At 43.0% G+C, this 25,555-nt stretch overlaps 1 protein-coding gene across 3 annotated transcripts in view; it reads right to left on the bottom strand.

Annotated features, from left to right (window-relative positions):
• Positions 1 to 2,414, bottom strand: part of HPSE (heparanase) — a 30,340-nt gene extending 27,926 nt beyond the window's left edge. For all 3 annotated transcript variants that reach the window (XR_004628812.1, XM_034671598.1, XM_034671599.1), the window contains exon 1: positions 1,450 to 2,414. Coding sequence is in view for 2 of the 3 variants with exons in the window: in XM_034671598.1 (XP_034527489.1) it covers positions 1,450 to 1,841 (392 nt within the window). In the remaining variant the exon portion in view is untranslated. The remainder of the gene's footprint in view (positions 1 to 1,449) is intronic.
• Between the last annotated feature and the right edge of the window lie 23,141 nt (positions 2,415 to 25,555).

Below are 25,555 nucleotides of genomic sequence, written 5' to 3'. Positions count from 1 at the left end.
ATAACAGGCCTACAAACTGTTTAGAAGTTCTATTCTACAGGTGAAGGAATTGAGGCTTGGAGTTGCCAAGCCACCCGTAACAACCAAGCCACCCCTCTTTGGCAGAGCTGGGAATGAAGTCGGTGTGGTCTGACTGCCAGAGTCTTCACCATTACGCTACCTGCTTTTCTTTACAGAATAAACGACCAAAATTAGCAGCGGCTGGCATGGGTACAGGCAGAAGAGCATGTAAGTGTTTGGGAATGAGGAGATGCCCAGCTGTTTGGACTGGTTAAGGTGTGGCTATCTCTGGAGGCTCTCATGACCTAGATAAGTGGCCTAGATGACCTGGGACTGTCCCTGCAGCTCCCTGCCCTGGGATCAGCCTGCACTCATGGGGCAGGGGCCAGTGAACAAGCACCAGTTTGTCCCTCTCAGGCAAGAAAAAAAAATATGGCTGATTTTGCAGCCTCATGTTGAAAAAATATCTTTTTATTAAGGCTCTGTAAGTCCCTGCAGTGGTCCCCTAAGTCTCACTTATTTAATATTTAGATTTTTTAAAAAACAGTATAATACTGGAAATCTCTGGGGCGCCTGGGTAGCTCGGTCGTTAAGCATCTGCCTTCCGCCCAGGGCGTCACATCGGGCTCCTCCACTGGGAGCCTGCTTCTTCCTCTCCCACTCCCCCTGCTTGTGTTCCCTCTCTCGCTGTCTCTCTGTCAAATAAATAAATAAAATCTTAAAAAAAAAAAAAAAAACTAGAAATCTCTACCTTGTGTTCAACTTTGCTGGGAACCTAAAACTGCTGCTTCAAAGTTTATTTTAGGGACGCCTGGGTGGCTCAGTCGGTTGGGCTTGGCTCAGGTCATGATCCCAGGGTCCTGGAATTGAGCCCCACATCAGGTTCCCTGCTCAGCGGGGAACCTGCTTCTCCCTCTCTCCCTCTGCCCTTTCCCCCTCTCATGCTCTCACTCGCTCTAACTCTATCTCAAATAAATAAATAAAATTTTAAAAAATAAAGTTCATTTTTAAATTTATAAAATTATATTTTACATATACACACACTTATTTTCCTTGGAGACCTTTTCCATTTGACTTTTTTTTTTTTTTTTTTAACTTTCCTAATAGAGCTTAGGAGAGGGAAGCCTGGTCCACGATCTTACCTGTCCTACACTGTGCTACAAATTCAAGGGCGCACTTGCTTGGGTCCCCTCCTCCAGGCGTGTTTCTGGGGCAGGTGGGAAGTTTCTTTTCCAATTTTCCCCTAATACCTGGCCCTTAGTTGGCGCTTAGGCACCCCTTGCTGAATGAATGAAGCCGAGAAAGAGCGGTTTGGGGGCGGCTGCCCCGGGAGAGGGAAGGAGGAGAGGAGGGAGGAAAGGAGAGACAGAGAGAGAAGGAGAGAGAGAAAGGTTCCCGGGCGCGGAGGTCAGGGAGGCAGGACACGGGGACAGGCAGGCCGGCGCTTACCCCAGGAAGGTGAGGAACCGCGGGTCCGTGGCCAGGTTGGCGTCGATGGTTAAGGACAGGAACGCGGGACTCACCAGGTGCACCGGCCGCTCGGTGGAGAAGTCCAGCTCCACAACGTCCTCGGCCTGCTCGGGTCCCGCCAGGACGCCCGGGGAGAAGGGACCGAGCGGGCCCAGGAGCAGCAGCAGCGGCAGCCCCGGCTTCCAGCGCAGCAGCATCTCGGGCTCACCTGGCCCGCCCATCCGTGAACCGCCTCCAGCGGGAGCCGCGAACCGCCTCCAGCGGGAGCCGAGACCTCGCGCACTTCCTCCCGCCCCGCCACGGCGTCCTTTTCTCCCTTGCTCCTCACCCCTCCCCCTGCGCCCTGCATCCCTCCCACTCCTGCCCTGCATCCCTCCCACTGCTCCCTCTTCTCGCCGCCCCGCCTTCCCCCGCTCGCTCCCACTTCCTCGCACGCTTTCCCCCTGGGGCCAGTCACGCCCACTTACGAAACCACACCCACTCGGAGGGTGCGGACCTGGCCCGGAGCCAAGTGCCCAGGACCCCTGGAGAGGGAGCGCCCGCGGACCAGCGCTGGGCAAGCCGACCCCGGAGCCCAAGGTCCTTGCGCCCGTTTCCCACTTCCACGCCTTGTGTGGGCGGCGCCAGGTCTTCTGACCCTCAACTCAAACCTCCAGCTGGGCATTCATCGCTCCCCACCTCATCTGGCTTAGCAACGCTTGCTTGTCTCTTGATTAACCATGTGTTCTCTGACCAGAGAGCTGTTTCCCAGGCGTCTTACTTTTACCTGAAAAGTCGAACCGGGGCATTGGCTCGCCCACAGCTAGAAAGACATCCATCTTCAAAATTTCTCTACCAACTCATCATGAAAGGAGCACTTGGCAGAGCCTTAAAATATCAGGTGCTCCAGCACCTGAAATTCAGGACAGGAAGCCTGAGTTTGGGGTAGTGACTGTCTCTCGGGTTTGGAGCCTTTGCCAGATTTCCCCTCTGTAAAGTTACCTTTACCTGTTGGGCAACTCCTTCCGTTCTCCCCTGATGCCTTAACGTTGATACGTAATTGTGAAATTATGCACTTAGGGCTTACTCTATGTGCCTGATGCCCTAGGAGATGATTTCCTCGTATTCTCTCACCTTTTCCAAATTCCGCCAAGTGTGTATTATGCTCAGTTTACATGTGAGGACTCAGGCTCTAAGACATGAACGTGTCCACGTGTCACAACTGGGATGTGAAGGCAGTTATTCAAGCCCGGGCAGATGGCAGACTGTCCCAACTGAAATACAACTTCCTCAAAGAAGCTATGCCTGAAGCGCCAGGCAGCTGAAAGTCCCCATGACACACTCTCACGGCATCCTGAACTGGCTAGAACTTAGCCCATTGGCTAGTACGGTGACTTGTTCCCAAGCCGGCCTCACCTGCTAGACTGTAAACTCCATGAACACAGAGATGGGCTCTGGTCTAGAGCACTCCCTGAAGCTCATGGCATCATGCTTGGCTCTTAGTGGCCAGCAGTAAATGTTTGTTGACTAAACAAATGACACCGAAACCCTTAGGATTTTCTACTGAGATTGCACCACCTATAAAGCAATAAATAAAAATGGACTGGGGGCTCCCGGTTTGCTCAGTCAGTGGAGGATGAGACTCTTGATCTCAAGGTCATGAGTTCAAGCCCCATTTTGGGTGTAAGGCTTACTTAAAAAAAATAGGTAAATAAAAATGGATTGTTTTGAAATGTATATCTAATTTGCATAGATCTGTTTATTCTCAGGCAACTTAGAAGTTAACTATATAGTTAGCTGAGGAATCTGGCAGTTTGAGGGGGGTGGGGGTGTGTATCAGTTACTATTTTGCAATCCAAATCAAGTTTATATCCTGAAACTATAAGAAACTATAAGAAAAATTCATACATAAACACCAAGTCACCAGGAGATCATATGGGGTTAGACATGGAGGTGGAAAAGCAGACAGCTAGGCTCTTTCTCTGCATTTGCCATGACATTGACCCAAACGCCACCTCAAAGGGCAAAACTCACAACAATTTCTTTGGAATATTTGGGCGACTTGAAAAGTGAGTCTTTGCAAGTTTTCTAAACAGTGAGTCCTCGTGACATCCTGAGATATGGGCCAATGCAGTCCACATATAAGTTACTAATATAGAAACTGGGAAAACCTAAATGAGGAAGCCCAGAAAAGCAACTTGCACACGTGATGATCTGTGGTTGAGATTAGATGAGTTTCTGGCTCCTGGATCTAAGTTGGTTTGATCCATTATGCCAGAGACGAGGACTATATGGGCACATAGGAGGGAAGAATATGCAGCGATATTAATAGAAATGATGCTTTCAGAGACACATTGGAATTAGACGCCTTACATTCTCATGGCAAGTTCTAGCTTACATACACCCTAGCGAGAGCCCTTTACATGCATCCTAGCCCCACATCTTGAAAGGTTGTGGAAACTTGGCCACTTTTTCCACCTCCCAGAGCCCACATTTTCTCATCTGTAAAGTGAGACTAATGCTGCATATTTCACAACGTTTTTTTTGAGAATTTACTTAATATATGTAACACGTCTAGCTCCGTATACAATATGAAGTAGGTGTTCCACAGACGTTTTTATTAGTAGTAGTATTTCATTTAATCTTCACAATAACCTTGTAAAGTAGATTTACACCCGGCCTTCTGATTCCAAGTCCAAAGTTTTCCCACTGCGTCACACAGATTTGGTGACTCACAGATTATGTGATGATAATGAGTTAGAAATAAAAATCTTCAGGGGCACCTGGATGGTGCAGGTGGGTAGGCATCTGAGTCTTGGTTTATGCTCAGGTGGCGATCTCACAGTGGTGATCTCACAGCTGTGACATCCAGCTCATGTTGGGCTCCACACTCAGCACAAAGTCTGCTTGAGACTCCCTCCCTCTCCCTTTGCCCGTGCTGCTTGTGCTCTCTCTCTAAAATAAATAAATAAATAAATAAATAAATAAATCTTTTTTAAAAAGGTCCTCTCTCTTCCTCTGCCCCTCCCCCATCAAATCAATCAATCGATCAATCAATCTTAAAAAGAAATAAAAATCTTCAAGTGAGCTAGGACAGTTCGTGCGGATCATTTAATAATTAGGAAGTGGTATCATTTCCACGTGGCCCTTGGATTGATTTTTCTCTTATGGCATTGGGTTTTCAGGAACTCTCACAAGGTTTACCTCATGTAAGAAACACTCATAAGACAACAGGCTGATTTCCGGGCGTCTTCAGAAAATATTAATCTTTTTACTCAACTGTATAGAAAATTAAGATCTTCTTAATGTAGAAATCCCTCAATGGGGGTGATTTCTTAAGCATTTTTTGTTCCTTCTAAGCTGTGTGAATAGTTCACATAAACTATATTGTTTTGAGATATTGGGTAGACTTACTAAATTTAAATTTAAGTTTCAATTTTTTGGTTCTCAAACTACTCTAAAACAAGGAGGAATTAAAAGCAAATATACGCTGGAGTCTGGAAAGGATGTTAACCTGTATTGTGCATGCTGTTCTTTCAGGGGCTTTCACATATTTGTCTATTCATCCAGTCATTCAGATATACACTGGGTGCCTACCATGTGCCAAGCTTTCAGCTATGCAGCAGTAAGCTTACATTCTCTTCTATTCAGTTTATGTCCAGGGGTGCCTGTGTGGCTCAGTTGGGTGAGCACCTGACTCTTGGTTTTGGCTCAGGTCATGATCTCAGGGTCATGGAATCGAGCCCCACATCAGGCTCCAGGCTCAGCGGGGGGTCTGCTTCTCTCCCAGTCTTTCTGCCCCTCCACCCATTCACGCTCTTTCTCTCTCGCTCTAAGATAAATAAATCTTAAGAAAAAAAGTTTATGGGGTGCCTGGGTGGCTCAGTCAGTAAAGTGGATCTCAGGGTCCTGGGATGGAGCCCCGGATTGAGCTTCCCTGCTCAGTGGGGAGTCTGCTTTTCCCTCTCCCTCTGCCCCTCATCCTTGCTCTTGCTCTCACTACTCTCTCTCTCAAATAAATAAAATCTTTTTAAAAAGTTTATGTTTATATATACCCTATAAATATGTATTTCTCTGTGTCTCTAGGCAAGTGGCTACTTAGAGCAGGTAAGTGAGCCAGAGGGTGTCAGAGAAAGCAGGAAATGTCCCTAGAATAAGGACTCATAAGTTCCAGTGGTCACACACACACACAATAACCAGGTGGGTTATTATGGTGTAGGCTGAAGGATTATTTTGGTCACCTGTCTCTGGGATGATGCAGGCCCTAGAGACCCTATTAATTATACTCATGACAAAAAGGCACAATAAAGTGAATTAAGTGGGACATTATTTATTGTTACCCCCAGGCTCTGTAAATAGTGCAAACAATATAAACATGGGGCAGAAAAGGAAGAGTTCCAGGAAATGCATTAGAAATAGGGAAGTGGTTGGGGTGTGGAGATAGGAGGAGGAGTCTTATCTTAATATCATGTGTTACATAATACACATGTTATGTATTACATTATTACACATATTACTATATGTGTGTGTGTATATGTATGTATGTATTTGTGTATATGTATGTAAGACTCTGTACTGTTTTGACTTTTGAACAGACATCAGGTAGTTTTGGGCTTTCTCAATAAGTGCTATGCTACTGGGTATTTACCTAAAGAATACAAAAACACTAATTCAGAAGGATATGTGCACCCCTATGTTTTTTGCCACATTATTTACAATAGCCAAATTATGAAAGCAGCCCATGTCCATCGATAGATGAATAGATAAAGAAGATGTGGTGTAGAGACAGGAAGTAGAATGTCCGTTGCCAGGGGCTGGGGCTAGTGGGGACCGGGGAGTTGTTTAATGGGTGAGCTTCAGACTTGCAAGATGGAAAAGCTCTGGAGATCTGGTTCACAACAACGTGAATATACTTAGCACCACTGGACTGTACACTTGAAGACAGTTGAAATGGTGAATTTTATGTGATATTTTTTACCACAATAAAAAAAAATTTAGCTAATACTTATAGAAAAGGAATAGAGAAGAAAATAAATATCTCCACAATCGTACAGCTTAGAAACAATTAGCATTAAATGATATGCATCCTTCCATGCATTTTTCTTGTGGGTACACACACACACAAGCACACAATTTTAATTAAATATGGGATCATACCCATTTAGTAAATGTTTTCATGCGCCATTTCAATGGCTGCAGAGTTTTCCACACATTAGATGTGTGGCAGAAAAAAACTTTGGCATTCGTTCTCAAAGGTTTTGGTCTCAAGACCCCTTTATGCAATTAAAAATTAGCAAGATTACCAAAGAATTTTTTGTGCATTATATCTGTGATATTTAATGTACTAAATATTAAAACTGATAAATTAGGGCACCTGGGTGGTTCAGTAGGTTAAGTATCTAACTTTGGCTCAGGTCATGATCTCAGGGTTCTGAGATGGAGCCTCACATTGGGCTCCCTGCTCAGCGGGAAGACTGCGGCTCCCTCTGCGCCCCCCACTCTCTCTCAAATAATAAATAAAACTGTTAAAAAACCTGATAAATTAAAAATATTTATTAATTCATTTTAAAATAACTATAATGAACTCATTTCATATTAATATAAATACAATTTTTATGAAAAAATAGCAATATTATCTTTCCTTTTTGTTTTTTTTTAAGAAAGAGAGAGAGCAAGCATGGAGGAGAGCAGGGGAGAGACAATCTCAAGCAGGCTCCACACCCAGGGCAGAGTCTGATGCGGGGCTTGATCTCATGACTCTGAGATCATGACCTGAGCAATTATCAAGAACTGGACGCCCAAATGACTGAGCCACCCAGGTGCCCTAGCTATATTTTCTAAAACAAGAAAACTAGTATGAAGGGAGGCATTGTTTTACATTTCTGTAAATCTCTTTTATATCTAGCTTAGTAGAAGGCAGATGGATTCTCATATCAACTTCTGTAATCAATCCTTTATGACATTACATATGAATCTTCTAGAAAACTGCCCTGTACTCTTAGGAGAGAATGAAAATGGAAATTATTATGTATTATTATGGACAGAGTTTTGACCTTGCAAGGTGTCTGGACTTTCCATGGACTGTGGACCACATTTTAAGAAACATTGTTTTGATATTGCTCTATGTCCTTAAAAATTTGTTTTTAATTTCAGCATGATTGAGGTATAGCAATAAATAAAATTGTAAGATGTTTAAGATGTACAATGTGATTTTTTGATATATGTATATATTGTGAAAAAAAAACCCATCTAGTTAATTAACACATCCATCACCTCACATGTTTCTTTGTGTGCATGTGTGAACATTTAAAGTCTACTTTCTAAGCAAATTTCAATTATACAATACAGTGTTATTGATTATAGTCACCATGTTTCACATTAAATCCTCAGACCTTATTCATCTTATAGCTGAAAATTTGCATCCCTTTACCAACCTCTCTATGTTCTTTTTTCTTTCTAGTCTTCCCTTTTGAACAAGTAGTCAGCCAGGCTCATTGTGGGGGGGTTAGGGGTGGGGGTGAAAAGGCAGGGGAAAGTAAAGAAAGCTTTCATTTCCAAAAGCCCAAACCTAAATCCATGAAGGAGACTGATGAGATGCATGAGAGGTCACATTTCATCATAGTGCAGTATCCCAACCCTGTACTCATTGCGACTTACGTAGATAATTACAGCATTTGCCAGGCATTCTGGGAGAAGCTAGCACTTTGGAGGAAATCTATACATACACTTGGTGAAAAATGCTTTCCATTTTGTATGTTGTTAATTATGACATGAAAAATAAATACAGAGCATGTGTTTCCTAAAAAACTTCCACATATTGTCTCTTCCATTTTTTTAACAAAAGACTAGAGTTTGATTTCATGAACGAAAATTTTAATATCCGTGGTTGTGTTTCAAGAGGCTGATCGCCATCTTGACCAAAAATTTTCAATGATAATCTCTTCAAACTCTTTTTTTAAAAGTTGAAATAGAGTTGACACCCAATGTTACGTTAGTGTCAGATGTACAACACGGTAATTCCACAAGTCTGTATATCACGCTGGGCTCACTGCAAGTGAGGCTACCATCTCTCACCATACAACACTATTTCAATACCATTGACTATATTCCCTCTGCTGAACCTTTTATCCCGGTGACTTATTCATTCCTTAACTGGAAGCCTGTACCTCCCACTCCCCTTTACCCGATTTGCCCATCCCTCTACCCCCAAATTCTTGATAAAATTTTGCTCACACAAGTAGATAATAAGCAATTTTCAATTTTTTGAAAGATTTATATATTTATTTTGGCAGGAGAGGGGGAGAGGGAAAGAGAATCTTCAAGCACATTCTCTGCTGAGCATGGAGCCCATCGAGGGGCTTGATCTCAGGACCCTGGGATCATGACCTGAGCCAAAATCAGGAGTCGGCTACTTAGCTGATTGTGCCTCCCAGGAGCTCCAGCAATTTTCAGTATTTTTAAACAGTTGTAATGGTATTAAAAGAATCTCAGAGCAATTCTTTTTCTTTCATGGCAAAGATAATGCTGGAATTTCCTGATAAAGTGAGTGGATTTTTAGATATAATGAACTTTTTCACAATAAATATTTCAAAATAATGATGAAGCTGTGATTGGCAGAAAGAGCTTGTAGGTAGCCAAGGGGCAGATGGACCAATAGATGTTCCAGATGACATCATGGTGGGCAGATGCCCGGAGGACCAGTCTTGCCCATCCCCTGCCTGCTCCCTACATGCACCGCACCTTGGCACTGTGCAAGCACCTAGAACTCAGATCTAACCCAAAGAAGAGGGAAAAGTCTTAACTGACTGACATTGCATCTACCCCTTCTGTGGAATGGGCTCAAAGTAAAAATTGTTGTAGAAAATGTTTGTAAAGTTTTACATTTAGTACACACCTCTATTTGTGCCTTGAGATTCATTTCTGTCACAGTGTCTATTTAGTTTGTTTCCAAAAGTTTTGTTATGATAAACAACACTTTGGGAAAATTCTTTGCACACACTTTTTTTCTCAGGTAAGGTATTATTGTTTCCTTAGATTAAGTTGCTGAAGCAGACTTGCTGGGTCAAGGGTTTATGGCATCTTTCATCTATCTATCTATCTATCTATCTATCTATCTATCTATCTATCTATCTATCATCTATCTATCTATCTATCTATCTATCTATCATCTATCTATCATCTGTCACTTAGCATCTGTTTATATTTTGCTTTTTATTTTTTAAAAAAGTCTTCATTACATGTTGGTAGAATAATCTTAAAAGTTGTTAACTACTCATCATTTTTCTATCATTTCATTATAAAATTTGCAGCTACATAGAAAAGTTGAAAGAATTATACTATACAGTGAACACCCATATAACCACCATCTAAATGCTGCAATGAATATTTTGCTATGTCTGTTCTATCATGGCTATCCATCTAACCATCCCTCCATTAATCCATCTTATTTTTTAATTGAGATATAACTCTCATAAGTTCCCCCTTTTAACGCATGATTCAATAGTTTTTTGTATATTCACAAGATTGTGCAACCATCACCACTAATTCCAGAACATTTTCATTACCCCATTCAGCAGCTACTCTAAATCAACATCTACTTTCTGTCTCCATGGATTTGACCATTTTGGACATTTCATACAAAAGGAATCATACAATATGTGACTTTCACTTAACACAGTGTTTTCAAGTTTCTGCCATGTTGTAGCGTGAATCAGTACTTTACTCCTTTTCATGGCCAAATAATATTCCATTGTTTGGATATACCACATGTAGTAGTCCCTTTCTCAGCCGATAGACATTTGTGTTGTTTCCATTTTTTGGTTATTATGTATAAAGCTCCTGTGAACAGTTATGCAAATTTTTGTGTGGATATATGCTTTCAATTCTCAGGAGTAGGAGTGGAATTGATGAGTCATATGACAACTCTATGTTTAACATTTTGAAGAATTGCCAAACTGTTTTCCACAGTGACTATAATATATTACATTCCCACCAGCAATATCTGAGGGTTCCAATGTTTCACATCCTTTTGAATACTTGTTATTTTCTGTCTTTTCTATTATAGTCTCGTAGATGTGAAGTGATATTTTCTTGTGGTTTTGATTTGCATTTCCCTAATGACAAATGATTCTGAGGATGTCCTCATGTTCTTATTGGCCATTTGTATATTTTCTCTAGAGAAATGTCTATTTAAATTCTTTTCCCATAATCTTTTTTAAAATTTTTTATTTATTTTATTTTTTATTTTTTAAAGATTTTATTTATTTATGTGACAGAGAGACAGACAGCGAGAGAGGGAACACAGCAGGGGAGAGGGAGAGGAAGAAGCAGGCTCCCAGCGGAGGAACCCGATGTGGGACTCGATCCCGGAACTCCGGGATCACGCCCTGAGCAGAAGGCAGACGCTTAACGACTGTGCTACCCAGGAGCCCCCCATAATCTTTTTTTTAAAGATACATTTATTTATCTGAGAGAGAGAGAGAGAACAGAGCAGGGAGGGGGCAGAGGGAGAGGGAGAGAGAAACTCAAGCAGACTCAGCGCTGACTGCCGAGCCTGACTCAGGGCTCGATCTCAGGACCCTGAGATCACAACCTGAGCCGAAACCAAGAGTCGGACACTTAACCAACTGCACCAGCCAGGGACCCCAGCCCATAATCTTTTTTTTTTTTTTTGATATTGCAATATAAATTGCAGACCGTATACTTTACTCTTAAAGACTTCAACATGCATTATTATTACCTAGAGTTCAATATTTGTTTATGGTTCTCTTTCCTTTTAAGTAAAATTTACATATGGTGTGTTAAAAACAAGACAGTAGGCCACAAATGGAGTTGCTTATGCTAATCACCAAATCTAAACTTAATCACAATTTCATTTCTCCCAGAGATGGAATCTTAAAACAGTTAGTTAGGAATCACACAATTGGTACTAGTTAGGTAATCTGCCTGAGAGACCCCTGCTATCCCCTAAAGAAAAGTGACCTTGCAGTAACTAACCCACTTTTTCTCTTTTTACCTAGGGTAACTTCCTTATTCCCATCCCTTCTGTCTATAAAAGTCCTTCGTTTTGTCCTGCACCTCAGAGTTCCTTTGAGTCTGTTAGATTGGATGCCGCCTGATTCTTGAATCGTTGAATACAGCCAAGAAGATCTTGTTGAATTTTGTGTTTTAACAAATGCACAAATCTTAAGTGTAACATTGAATGAGTTTTGACAAACATAGGAACCCGAACTTCTATCACTCCAGAAAGTTTCTTCAAAGCCCTTCCCGGCAAACCCCTGCTCCCACCCCCAGAGGCAATCACTCTGCTGATTTTATTCATCTTGTATTAGTTTAGCTTGATCTAGAATCTATCACAGAGTCTTGCGTAAGGCTCCTTTTCCTCAGAATACTGTTTTTGAAATTAGTCAGGCTGTTGCAGGTCTCAGAGTTCATTTTCTCTTCCTTTTTTTTCCTCCTCAGCAGTTTCCATTGCATGACCATATCACAGCTAGTTTATCCTTTTTCTATGGATGGGCTTTTGGGGTTGTTGCCAATTTGGGGCTAATATGAATAAAGCTGCTAAGAGCACCCTTACCTCAGTCTTTTGTGGACATATATTTTCATCTCTTAGGGTAAATAGGAGTGAAATTATTGGGTCATAGGGTCGTTATGAAATTGCCGAAAGTTCTTCCCAAGTGATTGTACCATTTCACGCTCACATGGGCAGTGTATGAGAGTTCTGGCCATTCTACATCCCCACCAGTGATAAACGTTGTCAGTTTTAGAAATTGCAGCTCTATATACCTGGACAGGATGGGGCACATAATCCTATTTTATTGTGGCTTCAATTTTCATGTTTCTGATGACTAATGATGTTTTTTATGTGCTTATTTGCCATTTGAATAGCTTCGTCTATGAAACGACTGTCCAAAATTTAGTTAATTGTATAGCATCTTAACATATGTAAGAGTTGTATGCCCGTCCAGATAGTTTAAAAAAACCCAACAACATAGTACTGTGAATTCAGATATTTAAATATCTGAAGAGCCAAAGAAATACAAAATGCATCGGCATGATGGGCCAGTCTAGGCGGGGTGTCAGAGTTCTGTAAATTAATTTAAGAATTAGGGCCTGATAAAACTCACACCCAAGAATGTGGACTGTAACCAGGGTTACATTATGACTTTCAGAGGATCTGGGGCACTTTTGCCTTTGTGAGAAAAAATATTAGAAAATTTTTCTACTACGGCATTGGTATAAAGATGAATATAATCCAAGCTTGATTTGGCATTATATATTCTCTATTATTACATTAATATTTTTCTTCTGATTTTAAAAGAAATTCAGGGGTGCCTGGCTGGCTCAGTCAGCAAAGCATGATGCAGCTCTTGGTGTCAGGGTCATGAGTTCAAACCCCACGTTGGGCATGGAGCCTACTTGAAATTTTTAAAAAAATGAATAAATAAATAAAAGGAATTAAAATTGAAGTATATTTGTGAGCACCTAGAAGTATCGTAGGTCCTAGACCTTGTGCCACTCTCAAAAATGAAGGTCATTCTTGTTATTGACCACCTCCTCCTTAAATTATGGCATAGAAAACTATAGCAATCATAAAAAGGAACTCACCCTAGATCTGGGTTGTGAGAAAAGCGGGCCTTGAGGTCTATAATCGAGGTTCATTGTCCAGGCTGAATCCTCTGGTTGTTCTGCAACCTTTCAAGCATCTGAGAAGGTAATTCCCCAAAGTGTGGGACAACGTAATCTTTTCCCTGGTGGGGAAGCATCTCTCAACAGCAGAGAGCATTAGGTATAGGGATATCTAGGAAAATCACACCTATACATGAATAGTTTGGGGTGAAAGAAACTGTACATATTTGATATTTAAGGATTTAAGAGACTCGGGCCTGTTAGAATATTTCAGCTTTGTCATCCCAGCTAATGTATAATTGAGCAACTGATTCAGCCCATGATTTCAAGTTCAGTTGTTATAAGTTAGATCTGTTAGAGTTTAACTTACCTAAGAACATAGAAAGGTTTGTTTGAGCAGTACTTGAAATAAAAATCAAATATGTTAAGTGTATAAATATAGTTGGAAACACTTAAGGGAATCTACTCACTTTAAAAATCCTTTTTCAAGGTTAGTGCTAAAATTGTCTAGATTTATTGAATTATAAATTTTTTAAAACAGTGACTTTTTAGAAGCTTAAGAAGTAGATTTTGAATAATTTGAATACTAATTTTTAAAATGAAAAGAACTCTCTCTGTGTGCACAAAAACCATCCACGAGATGCTAAAAATTTGTTGTGGTTGATGTATATTGCAACAATGAAGGAAACTTGATTTGGGTAAGTGACGAGGACAGGCTGTGTAAAGCAGGGATCCCAGGAGCCAAGTGCAAATGGGAGCCTGCTCTTAACCAAGCCTCGTATTTGCCATGTTTGGACCTTGGTCCCATTCTCAAACATGTGTCCATGAAGTCCTATGGAATATGTCCTAGCTGCTGACACCCCAATGTCAAAGCCCTGTCTCAATTTGCTACAGTCACCTTCCTACAAAATACACTTTAAATCTTTCCATCAGCACCTGGTCTCTCAAAGATTGCTTCCTCCTTGGCTCAGACTCTCTGCTTTTGCATTATTTACCTGGCTATTCATTCCACCCAGATTCTTCTCTTTACTCCCTGGGTGCAAATGAGAGCTTTTGGAAGCAGCCTCAAATTTTTAGTCACAAGGGTCCTATTTACCCTCCCTTAACAGAATAATAATTCTTTAAATGCTGCCCTGGCGGCCTGAATAAATAGATGCCCCCTTTCAAATTGCCTAATTTGCATCCTGAGCATGATTTAGCCACGCGGCAACATCTAGGATTCTCTTTTTACTGATCTCATTAGTTAACTTTCTAGTTAACTCTGCGATCTATTCTCAGAGTAGCCATATCATATTGCTTGGATAAGGGGAATACTAAAGTCACGGAGCTAATGTGGGTTATTTTAAGTTGCTATATGAGGTATAACACATATGTCTAATATGTACATCTTCATATGCAAAAAGTATCATTTTTTAAATGTGAAGGTGATGATATTCTGCTGGATAGGCAGTTAAGTTATATTAGGTTCACATCAAAGTCTTTGTTCCCGGGGATATTGTCATACACACACCCCTCTTCACATCTGGGAACTGCTCCTCCCACCTGTCCACAGAGTTGATTCTGTGCAGGAAATTTGTACTATGCGGTGGCCACTGTTTCCTGCCGTAGTTGATTGACCAAGGACAGAAATGCAATCTCAACTTGGTCGTTCCTTTCCGGGACATTTAGATAGCGATCCGGGAGAGTGACCGCCGGTATGCAGGTGGGAGGCCCCGTGAACAGAGCTCAGAATCTACGGCTGTGGGGCGGCCAGGCTTCCCCCCATCCACAGAGCCCAAGGAGCCCATCTGCAGAGAGGGAGAGAACCAGATGTGCAGAGCGAAGTAAGGGTAGATAAGGCCAGGGCGGCAAGGGAGAGAGATGGAGCAGCTAATTTCTGATGGCTTTGTGGTTCCTGGTTCCAGTCCCTTGTGAGCCCGAGTGCCCACCCTGTCCTTGGAATCTGCGAAGTGACCCTGCATTTTATAATAAATCCTCCATTCATCCTGGCTTACTTTGCTTGGGTTTCTCTTACTCGTCACCCAAAGAACTTTGACTATGGAATAAAGGCCACTTACTAAATAGTAGGTACAGAATATGAATCTTTTTAAAAAAATTAACCTATTTAGGAGAAGAGTAATGCAATCTTTTTCTGTTTTTGTTTTTTATTTTAATTCCAGTAGAGTTAAAATACAGAGCTATATTAGTTTCAGGTGTACGATGTAGTGATTCAAGAATCCTACACCTACTCAGCACTCCTCACGACAAGTGCCCGCCTTACTCCCCTGCACCTATTTCACCGACCCCCCCACCCCCCACCCCCCGCCTCTGGTAACCATACTTTGTTCTCCGCGGTTAAGAGTCTGTTTAAGAGTAATGCAATCTTAAACGAAAGATCACAACCTAAACTGTTTTATTAGGTTCTACTGTTGTTAGGATTTCCCTTCCTATCTTAAATAAATAAACCGCACAACAAGCTCGACCTGAAATAGTAGAGCGAACACTGCACGAAAATAAGCACATTGTCATTTTCCTTTGATTTCCTCCGAAACTTTTCCTTTCCAGTGGAGAATTGTGAATTCTGTAATAGACCCTATTCAACAGCTCGGTTCAGATCTTTAAGCAGACATTTAATAGGCATATAATAGATTATGCCAACATTGGGAAGACAAGATGAGTCACATTGGTTCTTGCCTCTAGAGGAGCGCCAAACACATAAAGAGGGAATGTCAATACATATACATTCCCTTCCTCCCCTTTCCCTGCGGCTGGGGCTCTATGGGAAGATGGGGTGTGGTCACCAGTGTCAGCTAGCTGGTCCGAACAAGCCACCTTCCTTGGAGTCTGATCTAGCGGAAAAGTACTGAATTGGGACACCTGGGGGTCTCAGTCAGTTAAGCGTCTGCCTTTAGCTCCGGTCATGATCCCAGGGTCCTGGAATCGAGTCCCGTATCAGGCTCCCTGCTCAGCGGGGAGCCTGCTTCTCCCTCTGCCTGACACTCACTCTGTTTGTGCTCTCTCTCTCTCTGACAAATAAATAATCTTTTTTTTTTTAAAGCGCTGAATTAAAAACCTGCTTAGAAAGCTGGGCTTTGCCAGTACTAACACAGATCTGTAAAGTCTTTTCCTAAGCCAGTTTCCTTGTGTATTTTCACGACTGTAACTGGGGCAAAGGGAAATAGAGAAGGGCTCACGTGGGTAGATCACTCAGGATTCAGTGGTCAGAACCGGATGCCACTCCATGTATATTTTGCAGAAAGGGATTTTTAAAAAGGTAAGTACGCACCTGCAAAATTGCTGCCTGGGCCATAAGAGAGGGCTCTGGGCAGGACCTTTGGGATGGTTCTCAAGAACTATTGTAGAATTGGCCCACCAGGGAGTCAGAGGCTGAAGGGACTTGTTGATGTCAAAGACACACTTCTACAGACTCGGTCCAGGACCAGCTGCCTCTGGACACCCATGAAGCTACTGACGGCCATCAGAACCCTGCTACAGAAGACCCCAGGACAGTACTTGCCAAAGGAAGACAGCCACACAGAGGAAGATGGCCTCTACCTCACTTCCGCCTTCAAAACAACAGCAATAATTCAATGTTAGTAAAGCTCACACTTACTGATACTATGCACCAGACTAAGCGATGTCTATGATTTAACTCAGTCCTCATAACAACCCTATGAGGTAAATGCTGTTATTACCCCTGTTTTACAGACAAGGAACCTGAGGTAAAGAGAGAGTAGGCCTATTCAGGTCACAGAGGTAGTAAGTCGCAGTAGAGATGGGCACGCATCTCATTGGCGTAACTGATTTCCTGTTTAGACCCTAGCTGCAAGGAAGTCTGGGAAGCAAAGCATGACTTTGCTTTTCCCACCCCTGCAGCTTTTGCGGGCACACTAGAAGGGAGCCAGGAAGGCCGCAACAGGGCTGTCCACCACATCCATCCCCACCAGGCAGCTGCAGACCCAGGGATTACCGCGACAAAAATGCCACAGCAACAGTGACTCAGCACTAATAGATTCAATGCACTGAATCTGTCATCTGTTACCCAAAGATTAGCTCACCACAAAACCCTATCAAAGTGATATGGACAGCTTCTAGATGGTGTCTGACACCACCCCTATTTGAACAAAGCTTCATTTCGTTTGCTGTCTGTTTATCTCATTCATACAAAATTACTAACTAAAATTTAGTGTTTCAAATTTACTCATTTTTGGCAAAATACAAAGTATTTTTCTTTAAAAACAAGCAAACCAACCCTAAAGAATATCACAAGCTCATTAGCTGTCGATGATTCCCCCTCATTTCTCAGAACCAAACTTAGAAGTCATCTCTTTTGTGAGGATTTCCCCCTGGCATTGAGTACTTTGGGTGTTATTACTTTTCCCTTCTGTGAAAGATCTGTACCTGTCTGCATTAGTTTGCTAGGATGGACATAACAATTACCACAGACTGGGTGCGTTAAAAACAGAAATCTGTTTTCTAACTATTCTGGAGGCTGGAGTCTGAGATCAAGGTGTTGACAGTGCTGGTTTCTATGGAGGTCTCTCTTCGTGGCTTGTAGACAGTTGTGTCTTCAGGGGGCCTTCCCTCTGTGTTTCTCTGTCCTAATCTCCTCTTCTAGAACCAGCCATATTGGATGAGGGCCCACCCTAATGACCCCATTTTAACTTAATTACCTCTTGAAATTCCCTATCTCCTCATACATTCATATTCTAAGGTACTGAGGTTAGGGCTTCAACATATGAATTTAGGGGGACATAATTCAGCCCATAACAATGTCCTTTGCCAATTAAACTGTTGTACTCTCAGCATTTTTCATACCAGATACATTTTTTCCAAATCTAATTTTATTTTTAGATACAGGAGTTAAAATGTTTTATGTTGTCAAACAATGCCCATCTTTCTTTCGTTCAATTCTTCAATTAGAGTTTTTAAATTTTTTTTAAAAGATGTTATTTATTTATTTGAGAGAGAAAGAGAGAGAGCATGAGCAGGGAGTGGAGAGGAGCAGAGGTAGAGGGACAAGCAGACTCCTTGCTGATCCTGGAGCCCACTACAGGGGCTCCATGCGGGGCTGGATCCCATGACCCTGAGAGCACGACGCTGAGATCATGACCAAACCTTATTCAAGAGTCAGTGCTGACTGACTGAGCCATCCAGGTGCTTCTTAATTTTTTGTTCAAAGTCTCTCGAGCTTATTTTGCTATTATTGAAGTGAGAACCTAAATAGTTTTTACTTCTCCAACTTTTTAATTATTCCATCATCACCTTTTTAAAAAAAGATATTTATTTATTTATTTATTTATTTATTTGAGAGAGAGAGAGCGTGAGCTGAGGGAGGAGCAGAGAGAGAGAGCGATAAGCGTCTGCACTGAGCGTGGAGCCCGAGGCAGGCTGGTTCCCGGAACCCTGTGATCGTGACCTGAGCCAAAATCGATAGTCGGGCGTGTAACTGACTGAGCCACCTGCGTACCCCTCCAATATCAGCTTTTGCATATGCCTTCCTTTTTTCATTCGATATGTGATGATGTCTTTCTTATAACGTACATGTCTTTGTATGTAACTCTGTTGCTTTGCACACAGACCTACATATGGGTTCAGACCGGTACCAGAAAGAACGGGAAAGAGTTCTTTCATGTTCAGGTGGAGCATCCCTTGGCTTGTGAGGAGGCAGCTGAGGAGGGCCACGTGCACATCGACTTCCCTCCGTGCTCTGTCTGTAGAAGTGTGTGCAGAAACCGAGTCCCCACCTGACGTGTCACAGCGTCTTCCCTCTTCTTGGGCCGGGTGGTACATGCCAGGCTCCCTGCATCTGATGCTCACCTAGGACTCCGGATCTGGGACAAACAGTTGTTCTTGACAACTGCAGTGATGCTCTATGGAGATGGCAGCAGTGTCTAGTGTCACTGTGTCGCTCCCAACTGTCGTGGCTAAAAGATGACTTTATGTCCTTCCTTCCAGCTAGTTTTCCCGGTGTGGCCCTCAGGCCCCAGGCTGATATTGTAAACCTGCGCTATCCTTCCAGGAGAATTGTCAGTGCCACTTCCTGTCACTTGCTACCAAGAACTCTGACTGCTGGGGCGCCTGGGTGGCACAGTCATTAAGCGTCTGCCTTCGTCTCAGGGCGTGATCCCGGTGCTCTGGGATCGAGCCCCACATCAGGCTCCTCCACTGGGAGCCTGCTTCTTCCTCTCCCACTCCCCCTGTTTGTGTTCCCCCTCTCGCTGGCTGTCTCTCTGTCAAATAAATAAATAAAATCTTAAAAAAAAAAAAAAAGAACTCTGACTGTTGCTTGGGGGTGGGCTTTGGAACTAAGCAGGGGTTGTTGTCTTGTCCCCGGTACTAGCTTTGTGGCCTTAGACAAGATGCTTAAGCATTCTAAGCCCCGATTTTTCTCATTTTGTGAAATAAGAATATATGTCTTACAGAGTTGTTGTTAGAATCAAATGAAATGATAAGTGTAAAATGTCCTCAATAATACCAGCATTTTTGTAAGATCTTGAGAAAGAAGAGTCATTCTTTTACAGGTGTTTTCACATGTGTAATCTCATGTGAGGTTCACACAAAGCAGGACAAAGATCTCCACTTTACAGATTTGGAAACTGAGGTTCCGAGAGGCAAGGTGACACCCTTGAGCTCACATGGGGAGTCAATCTGGGGTTTACATCTAGGTTTTCTGATTTGTGGTCCAGCTTTTCTAGAGCCTTGGCTGTGAGCTTGTAGATTGAGATGAGAGTTTCATGCAGACCTCTGGAAAAAGGTAATTTAGGGGTGGACATTTGGAGCTTATGACCAGCAAGGTGCATTTTAATGCTGTGATTATAGTGAAGAGGAGAATGAGCACGGTCTGCTGTATGCCAGCTCAGAGGAGAAACAGGCGCAAATGGAGGGTATGGTTTGGTGCACAGAGAAGAAGACAATCGGTGTTTTAATAGCATCTGAGAATAATAAGCAGGGGATGGGTGACAAAATCAGGCATTTCAAAGAGGTCAAACAGAATGAAATCTGAGAACAAGCCATTGGCCGCAAGGTGTTCTGCTCCAATCCGCTCACCAGGCTTACCTATATCAACAAATTGACAAGTATTTTATTTTTAAAAAATATTTATTTCTTTATTTAACAGAGATAGAAGGAGGGAGAGAGAGAGCATGGGGGGGAGCAGCAGAGGGAGAAGCAGACTCCCTGCTGAGCAGGAAGTCCAATGTGGGGCTCTCTGGGGGGCTCCCTGGGGGGCCCACTGAGGGGGCTCAATCCCAGGACCCTGGGATCAAGACCTGAGCCGAAGACAGACGCTTAACTGACTGAGCCACCTAGGTGCCCCTAAATTGACAAATATTTTAAAGCATTTGTTTCACTCACGAAAGTAGACATAACTAAATAGAACATCAATGACATTTTCATTGAATATACTGTATTATGCTTTTCACTAATTACCACTAATCTTCTAAATGGCAAAGTTCCCGAAAACATAAGAACATAATAATAATAATTTCTAAAATCACCTCATAAAGATGGAGGCATTTTCTTATTTTTAGTACATTTTTTATTGATCACTAGGAAAAAAATGAATAGCTTTTCTGATACATGTAAGTGCACAATTAAAAGCCAAAAAAAAAAAAAAATCCAGCAACACAAGTAATGTATAGCTATTTCCTAATGCATAGAGATAGGAAGTGTCTGGGATGCCTGGCTGGCTCAGTTGGTAAAGCGTGTGACCCTTAATTATCAGGTGATGGGTTCGAGCCCACAGGGGGTGTAGAGAGTACTTAAGAATAATATCTTTAGGGGAGCCTGGGTGGCTTAGTCAGTTGGGTGTCTGCTTTCGGCTCAGGTCATGATCCAGGGGCTCCCTGCTCAGTGGGGAGTCTGCTTCTCCCTGTGTCCCTCACCCCACTTGTGCTCTCTCTCTCTCAAATAAATAAAATCTTTTTTAAAAAAAATACCTTTAAAAAAGAAAAGGAAGTGTGTAATACTGGTGAGCAGTTTTGTTTTTGTTTTTGCGGGGTTGAGTACAAATGTGTCTGTGCCTGACAGCCTCACTCAGCTCTAACATCCTAAATTAAGGCTGAGCTCATGATTGGAAACTGACTTTGGAGGTCAGTCGCCACAGAGAACTGAGTGGGAAAAGCCCTTATGTGGTGCTTCATACACTGTCCTCTGTATCTTCTGGGGGTAATAATGACAAAGTGTTTTCCTTATGACAATGAAAAAGATATTATTTGGAAAATAGACTGTTATCTATTTTCTTTTGTTAATTTCTTGGAGACTTCTTTTCAAATATATTTGAATGGAGAATATAAATATAATTTTAAAATGTTTTTATGAAAATGGATTACTACCCTGTTTGCATTATGAAAACTCATAAGGACAAAAGAGAGATTCTGGCTACTTTGACGACCTGAAGGCAAATTCCAGTAAGGTCCCCAACAGCATGACCTTTGAGACAAAATTCAACAACGAGAACTTCATCATTTTTCTCACTAAAGGTTGAGCAGCCATAACTGCTGGGACAATGCATGGCAGAATCTGGCTGTTTGGCTTTGACCCCTACTTTCTCCAGCACCCCCCAAAGGAGCTGGCCTGCAGGGCTGTGCCCAAATGGGTTTTCTCCGACTGTTTCTCATGGATCGCTGGTCCTGTCAGCGGCTCAGAGCTTCCTGGAGGTGGGGAGACTGCGCCGGCCTGGCCCGCCAGCGTGGCAGGCTCGAGAGAAAGAGTGAGGGGGCACAGGCTCTTTGGCTCATTTTTTGGGTGAATGTTATAAACAAGCAAAAGGAATGGAGAAAAAGAAGAAAAGCAAAGGGAGATGTGATCTTAGTGGGCATACCAGTTATCACTTTATTGCTGCTTGGCTCAGTATCTATCCTTTATCATCTGCTCTATGATAATGGGCCAGACCCTTTAAGCACTTCTTGTTTGCTGCGAGCATTTTGTTAGACTTTGTCAATAGAAGGTGCTGGAAGGACACTGCAGGAGGAAAGGGTTTCTCCTTCTGGTCTGGTCCTTTATTTTCCCCAGATTAGACACACTTGCTCACCCAGGCAGAAGAGCGCAGGGCCACAGCAGGCTCCCCGTGCCAGAGGGAGTTGGTGTGAGGGGGCCCAGATCCCTTTTGCCAGCAGATGCACCCACTGCCCTAATGTTGCTGTGAGGAGGGGCCTGATAACATCCGCTGTTGCTGCCCTAGCTAGAGAACTGTCCTCAGCCACATTGCTCCAGTCTCTGCCTTCGTCATGGCATTCTTCCCTGTGTCTTCACATCAGCTTCTCATAAGGACATTGGTCAAACCGGACTTCAGGCCCACCTCCCTCCACGATGACCTTGTCTTACTCTTTCTACAATGACCTGTTTTTCCAAATAAGATGATCTTTGGAGGTCCCGGGGTTAGGACTCCAACATATCTTTTTGGAGGGCCCAATTCAACCCATAATGACTATATAGGTCAACTAAGATACCTGGGAGGGCCAGATTCAGCCGGAGGGCTGTCAGCTGGCTGATACTGGTATTCCTCCTCTGTGTTTCTGTGGCACCTGCTTCTACCTGTGTGCAGAGGACCCGTCTCTACCACGTGCCTGTTACGTTATACAGTAATCAGTACTCTGTTCGGATTTCCTGTTAGGCTGTGATGTCTTGAAGGCACCGGCAATTTGTTACCTGGCATCCTCAGGGCCTGGTATCAAACCTGCCACACAGGATTCACTCGCCAAATGCTTGTTGAATAAAACTAGAATAGTTCTAGACTCTCAAACACAATTTGGTTTAGGTTACTGGGTCCATCACTTAGCTCCTCTGAGCCTTTAGTGTGCTATTCGTAAAATGGAATTAATCAAACTAACCTGTGGAACTGTGTGAATAAAGGCCCCAGCCCAGTGTCACGGTTCAGAAAGTATTAGCTTCCAACCTTTGTATGTACAAATACAAACATCCTGGAACACTATCTTAACAAGGATGGATGATTCTGCCAAAACCTGGTGTGATCATTATTGCTTTCATCAGCTTCTAGCAACTGCTGAACCATGTCTGAACCACAGATGTCCACAGTGACCCTTCTCTCCCTTACACAGAAGGAACAGGCAGCATGTTTAATTACATTGCTAAAATGTGTACATTTGCAAGGAAGAAGGAAAGACTACATACCAAAGTATCAGCATGAGTTATTTTTGGATGAAGATATTTGAAATTGTCCTTTTTTTGGGGGGGGGGTCTTTATTTTCTAAATTTTCAGTAGCGAATATTAGTTTTATAATAAAAAAGCTCTTTCCTCCTCAATAAATATTATTTAAAAAACAAAAGTACAAGATGGGCAGTATCTGTTAGATCACTCTTGTTTGGTGGGTTGTTGTTGTTTTTTTTTTTTTTTTTACCTTCAATCCAGATTTGACACGGTTTGTTTGCTTATCAGAGAGAGAGCACAAGCAGGGGGAGCAGCAGGCAGAGGGAGAAACAGGCTCCCTGCTGAACAAGAAGCCCCATGCAGGACTCAATCCCAGCACCCCGGGATCATGACCTGAGCCTAAGGCAGACGCTTAACTGCTTAGCCGACTGAGCCACCCAGGCGCCCCTGACATGGCTTTCTAAAAGTTCACAGCATAGTCAGCATTCTTTGTTCACTGGTTACATAGAAGGTGGAGAGTTATTTCTTCTGGGATTTTGCAGTCAATGCAAGTGTTAAAAAAAGAGAAAAGAGGCCCCGAATGGAGCCGCTTGTGCAAGCCCACATCGTCCAACCAACACCTACTACCTAACTAACTGCAGCCATAGTTGTCACTGAGCTCCCATGAGTTTGCTCCTGGGGGAGTTCCAGGTGGGGACCACATCAGGGGCAGTTGTCACACAAAGGAAATTTATGGGGCACCTGGGTGGCTCAGTCGTTAAGCATCTGCCTTCGGCTCAGCTTGTGATCCCGGGATCCTGGGATCGAGCCCCACATCGAGCCCCACATCGGGCTCCTACGCTGGGAGCCTGCTTCTTCCTCTCCCACTCCCCTTGCTTGTGTTCCCGCTCTCGCTGGCTGTCTCTCTCTGTGTCAAATAAATGAATAAAATCTTTAAAAAAAAAACAAAGGAAATTTTATTTGCAGCAAATAAGGAGACCACAAGGAATGACTTCCAAAGAGGTAACTCCGGGAGCAGGGGTGAGTGGGTTTCTTCTTTTTAGAGTTAGAATAAATCTCAGAAAGGGGAGTTTTGTCGTCTTACGTAGAGGTAGGCAGAAGACTGCGCGCGCATCTTAAGGAAACGTCACTGTACGGACATTGTACCTGGTGTTAGGGAGGCTTGGGCTCTTCCTTGGGTGGGGATTTTAACATTATAATGAGGCCGAGGAAACCATCGCACTAGGGGAAGGGGCTACGGGCCAGCTCCAAGAGCAGGAATGAACAGGATGGGGTCTTGGGCTCCTCATCTCAGGTAAGGCATGCAGGGCCTCGCTTACCTTTGAAACAGCCTTGATTGTCTCCGATCTGGTACGGCAATTTCCAGGCCTGGCAAAAACTATTACAGTTTTTTGCATTCCCTTGACACCCCTAAGGACTGGGCTTTTTGCATTTCCTTGTAATTGAGCACCTCCTGGGAAGTTCTGCAAGCACTGTGCTTGGGCGAGCAAGGCACAGACCAGAAAAAATAGCTGGGGGCCTAAAATGACTTCTCTTGTTTCACAAAAGCTCTGTCTCACCTTTCTTTTTCTGGCTCACAACCCTCTTGGGAACTTTCCCAGTGTAATCTGAAACCCGCCCCAGTACTCACCCGGCAGGGATTGACCAGAGGAAGAGGCAGGCCACTCCAGGTTGGCAGGTGGCAATTTTAACAATAACAAAGGGAACTTAACTCTCAGGAAGCTTGTCCTGAGAGGCAGCAAGATGAATGGATCCCCGCACCCGTCCTCCAAATCTTAGGAGTTGATACAGAGGCCCTAACCCGTGCAGGTGTTTTCAACATCACATCACCATCCCGAGGCTATGTCCTTGGAGCAGTCTCTAGGAGCAGGAAAGGAAGTGGAACCGACATTCCAAGGACAGGGGAAGGAGTAAGGAGTCTCCAAGTGCCCCAGTCCAGCTCACGGGTCTGTTGGAGGTCACATCTTTTTGATGATGTTACCCATATCTGGGGACCCCTCGCTCTTTCTGCTTACATAATGTCTCAACCTCTCCCTGGAATGGAATCTGAAACCAGTCAGTCTGAAACCACCTGATTAGCACTAGAGAGGTAATCTGCTCCCATACCCTTGCTGTCCCCCAAAGGGAAGGTGACCTTGCCACAAAAAAAATCTACTCTTTGCTAGTAACTTCCTTGTCCTCCCCCCTTCTGCGTATCAATGTCTTTCATTTTGTATAACTCTTTGGAGCTCCTTTCTATCTGCTAGATGGGATTCTGATCCATGAATCCTTGAATAAAGCCAACAAGATCTTTAAAATTTACTCAATTGAATTTTGTTTTTTAATTCAGGGGTTCAACATATGCCTCCCAAACCTGAAACCAGAACTCCTTTTATTTTATTTGCCAAA

Source organism: Ailuropoda melanoleuca, chromosome 11, assembly GCF_002007445.2.
Source record: "Ailuropoda melanoleuca isolate Jingjing chromosome 11, ASM200744v2, whole genome shotgun sequence".
Lineage (NCBI taxonomy): Eukaryota > Metazoa > Chordata > Mammalia > Carnivora > Ursidae > Ailuropoda > Ailuropoda melanoleuca.
The sequence above is the reverse complement of the archived record's forward strand: the minus strand, read 5'-3'. Positions and strand labels throughout refer to the sequence as shown.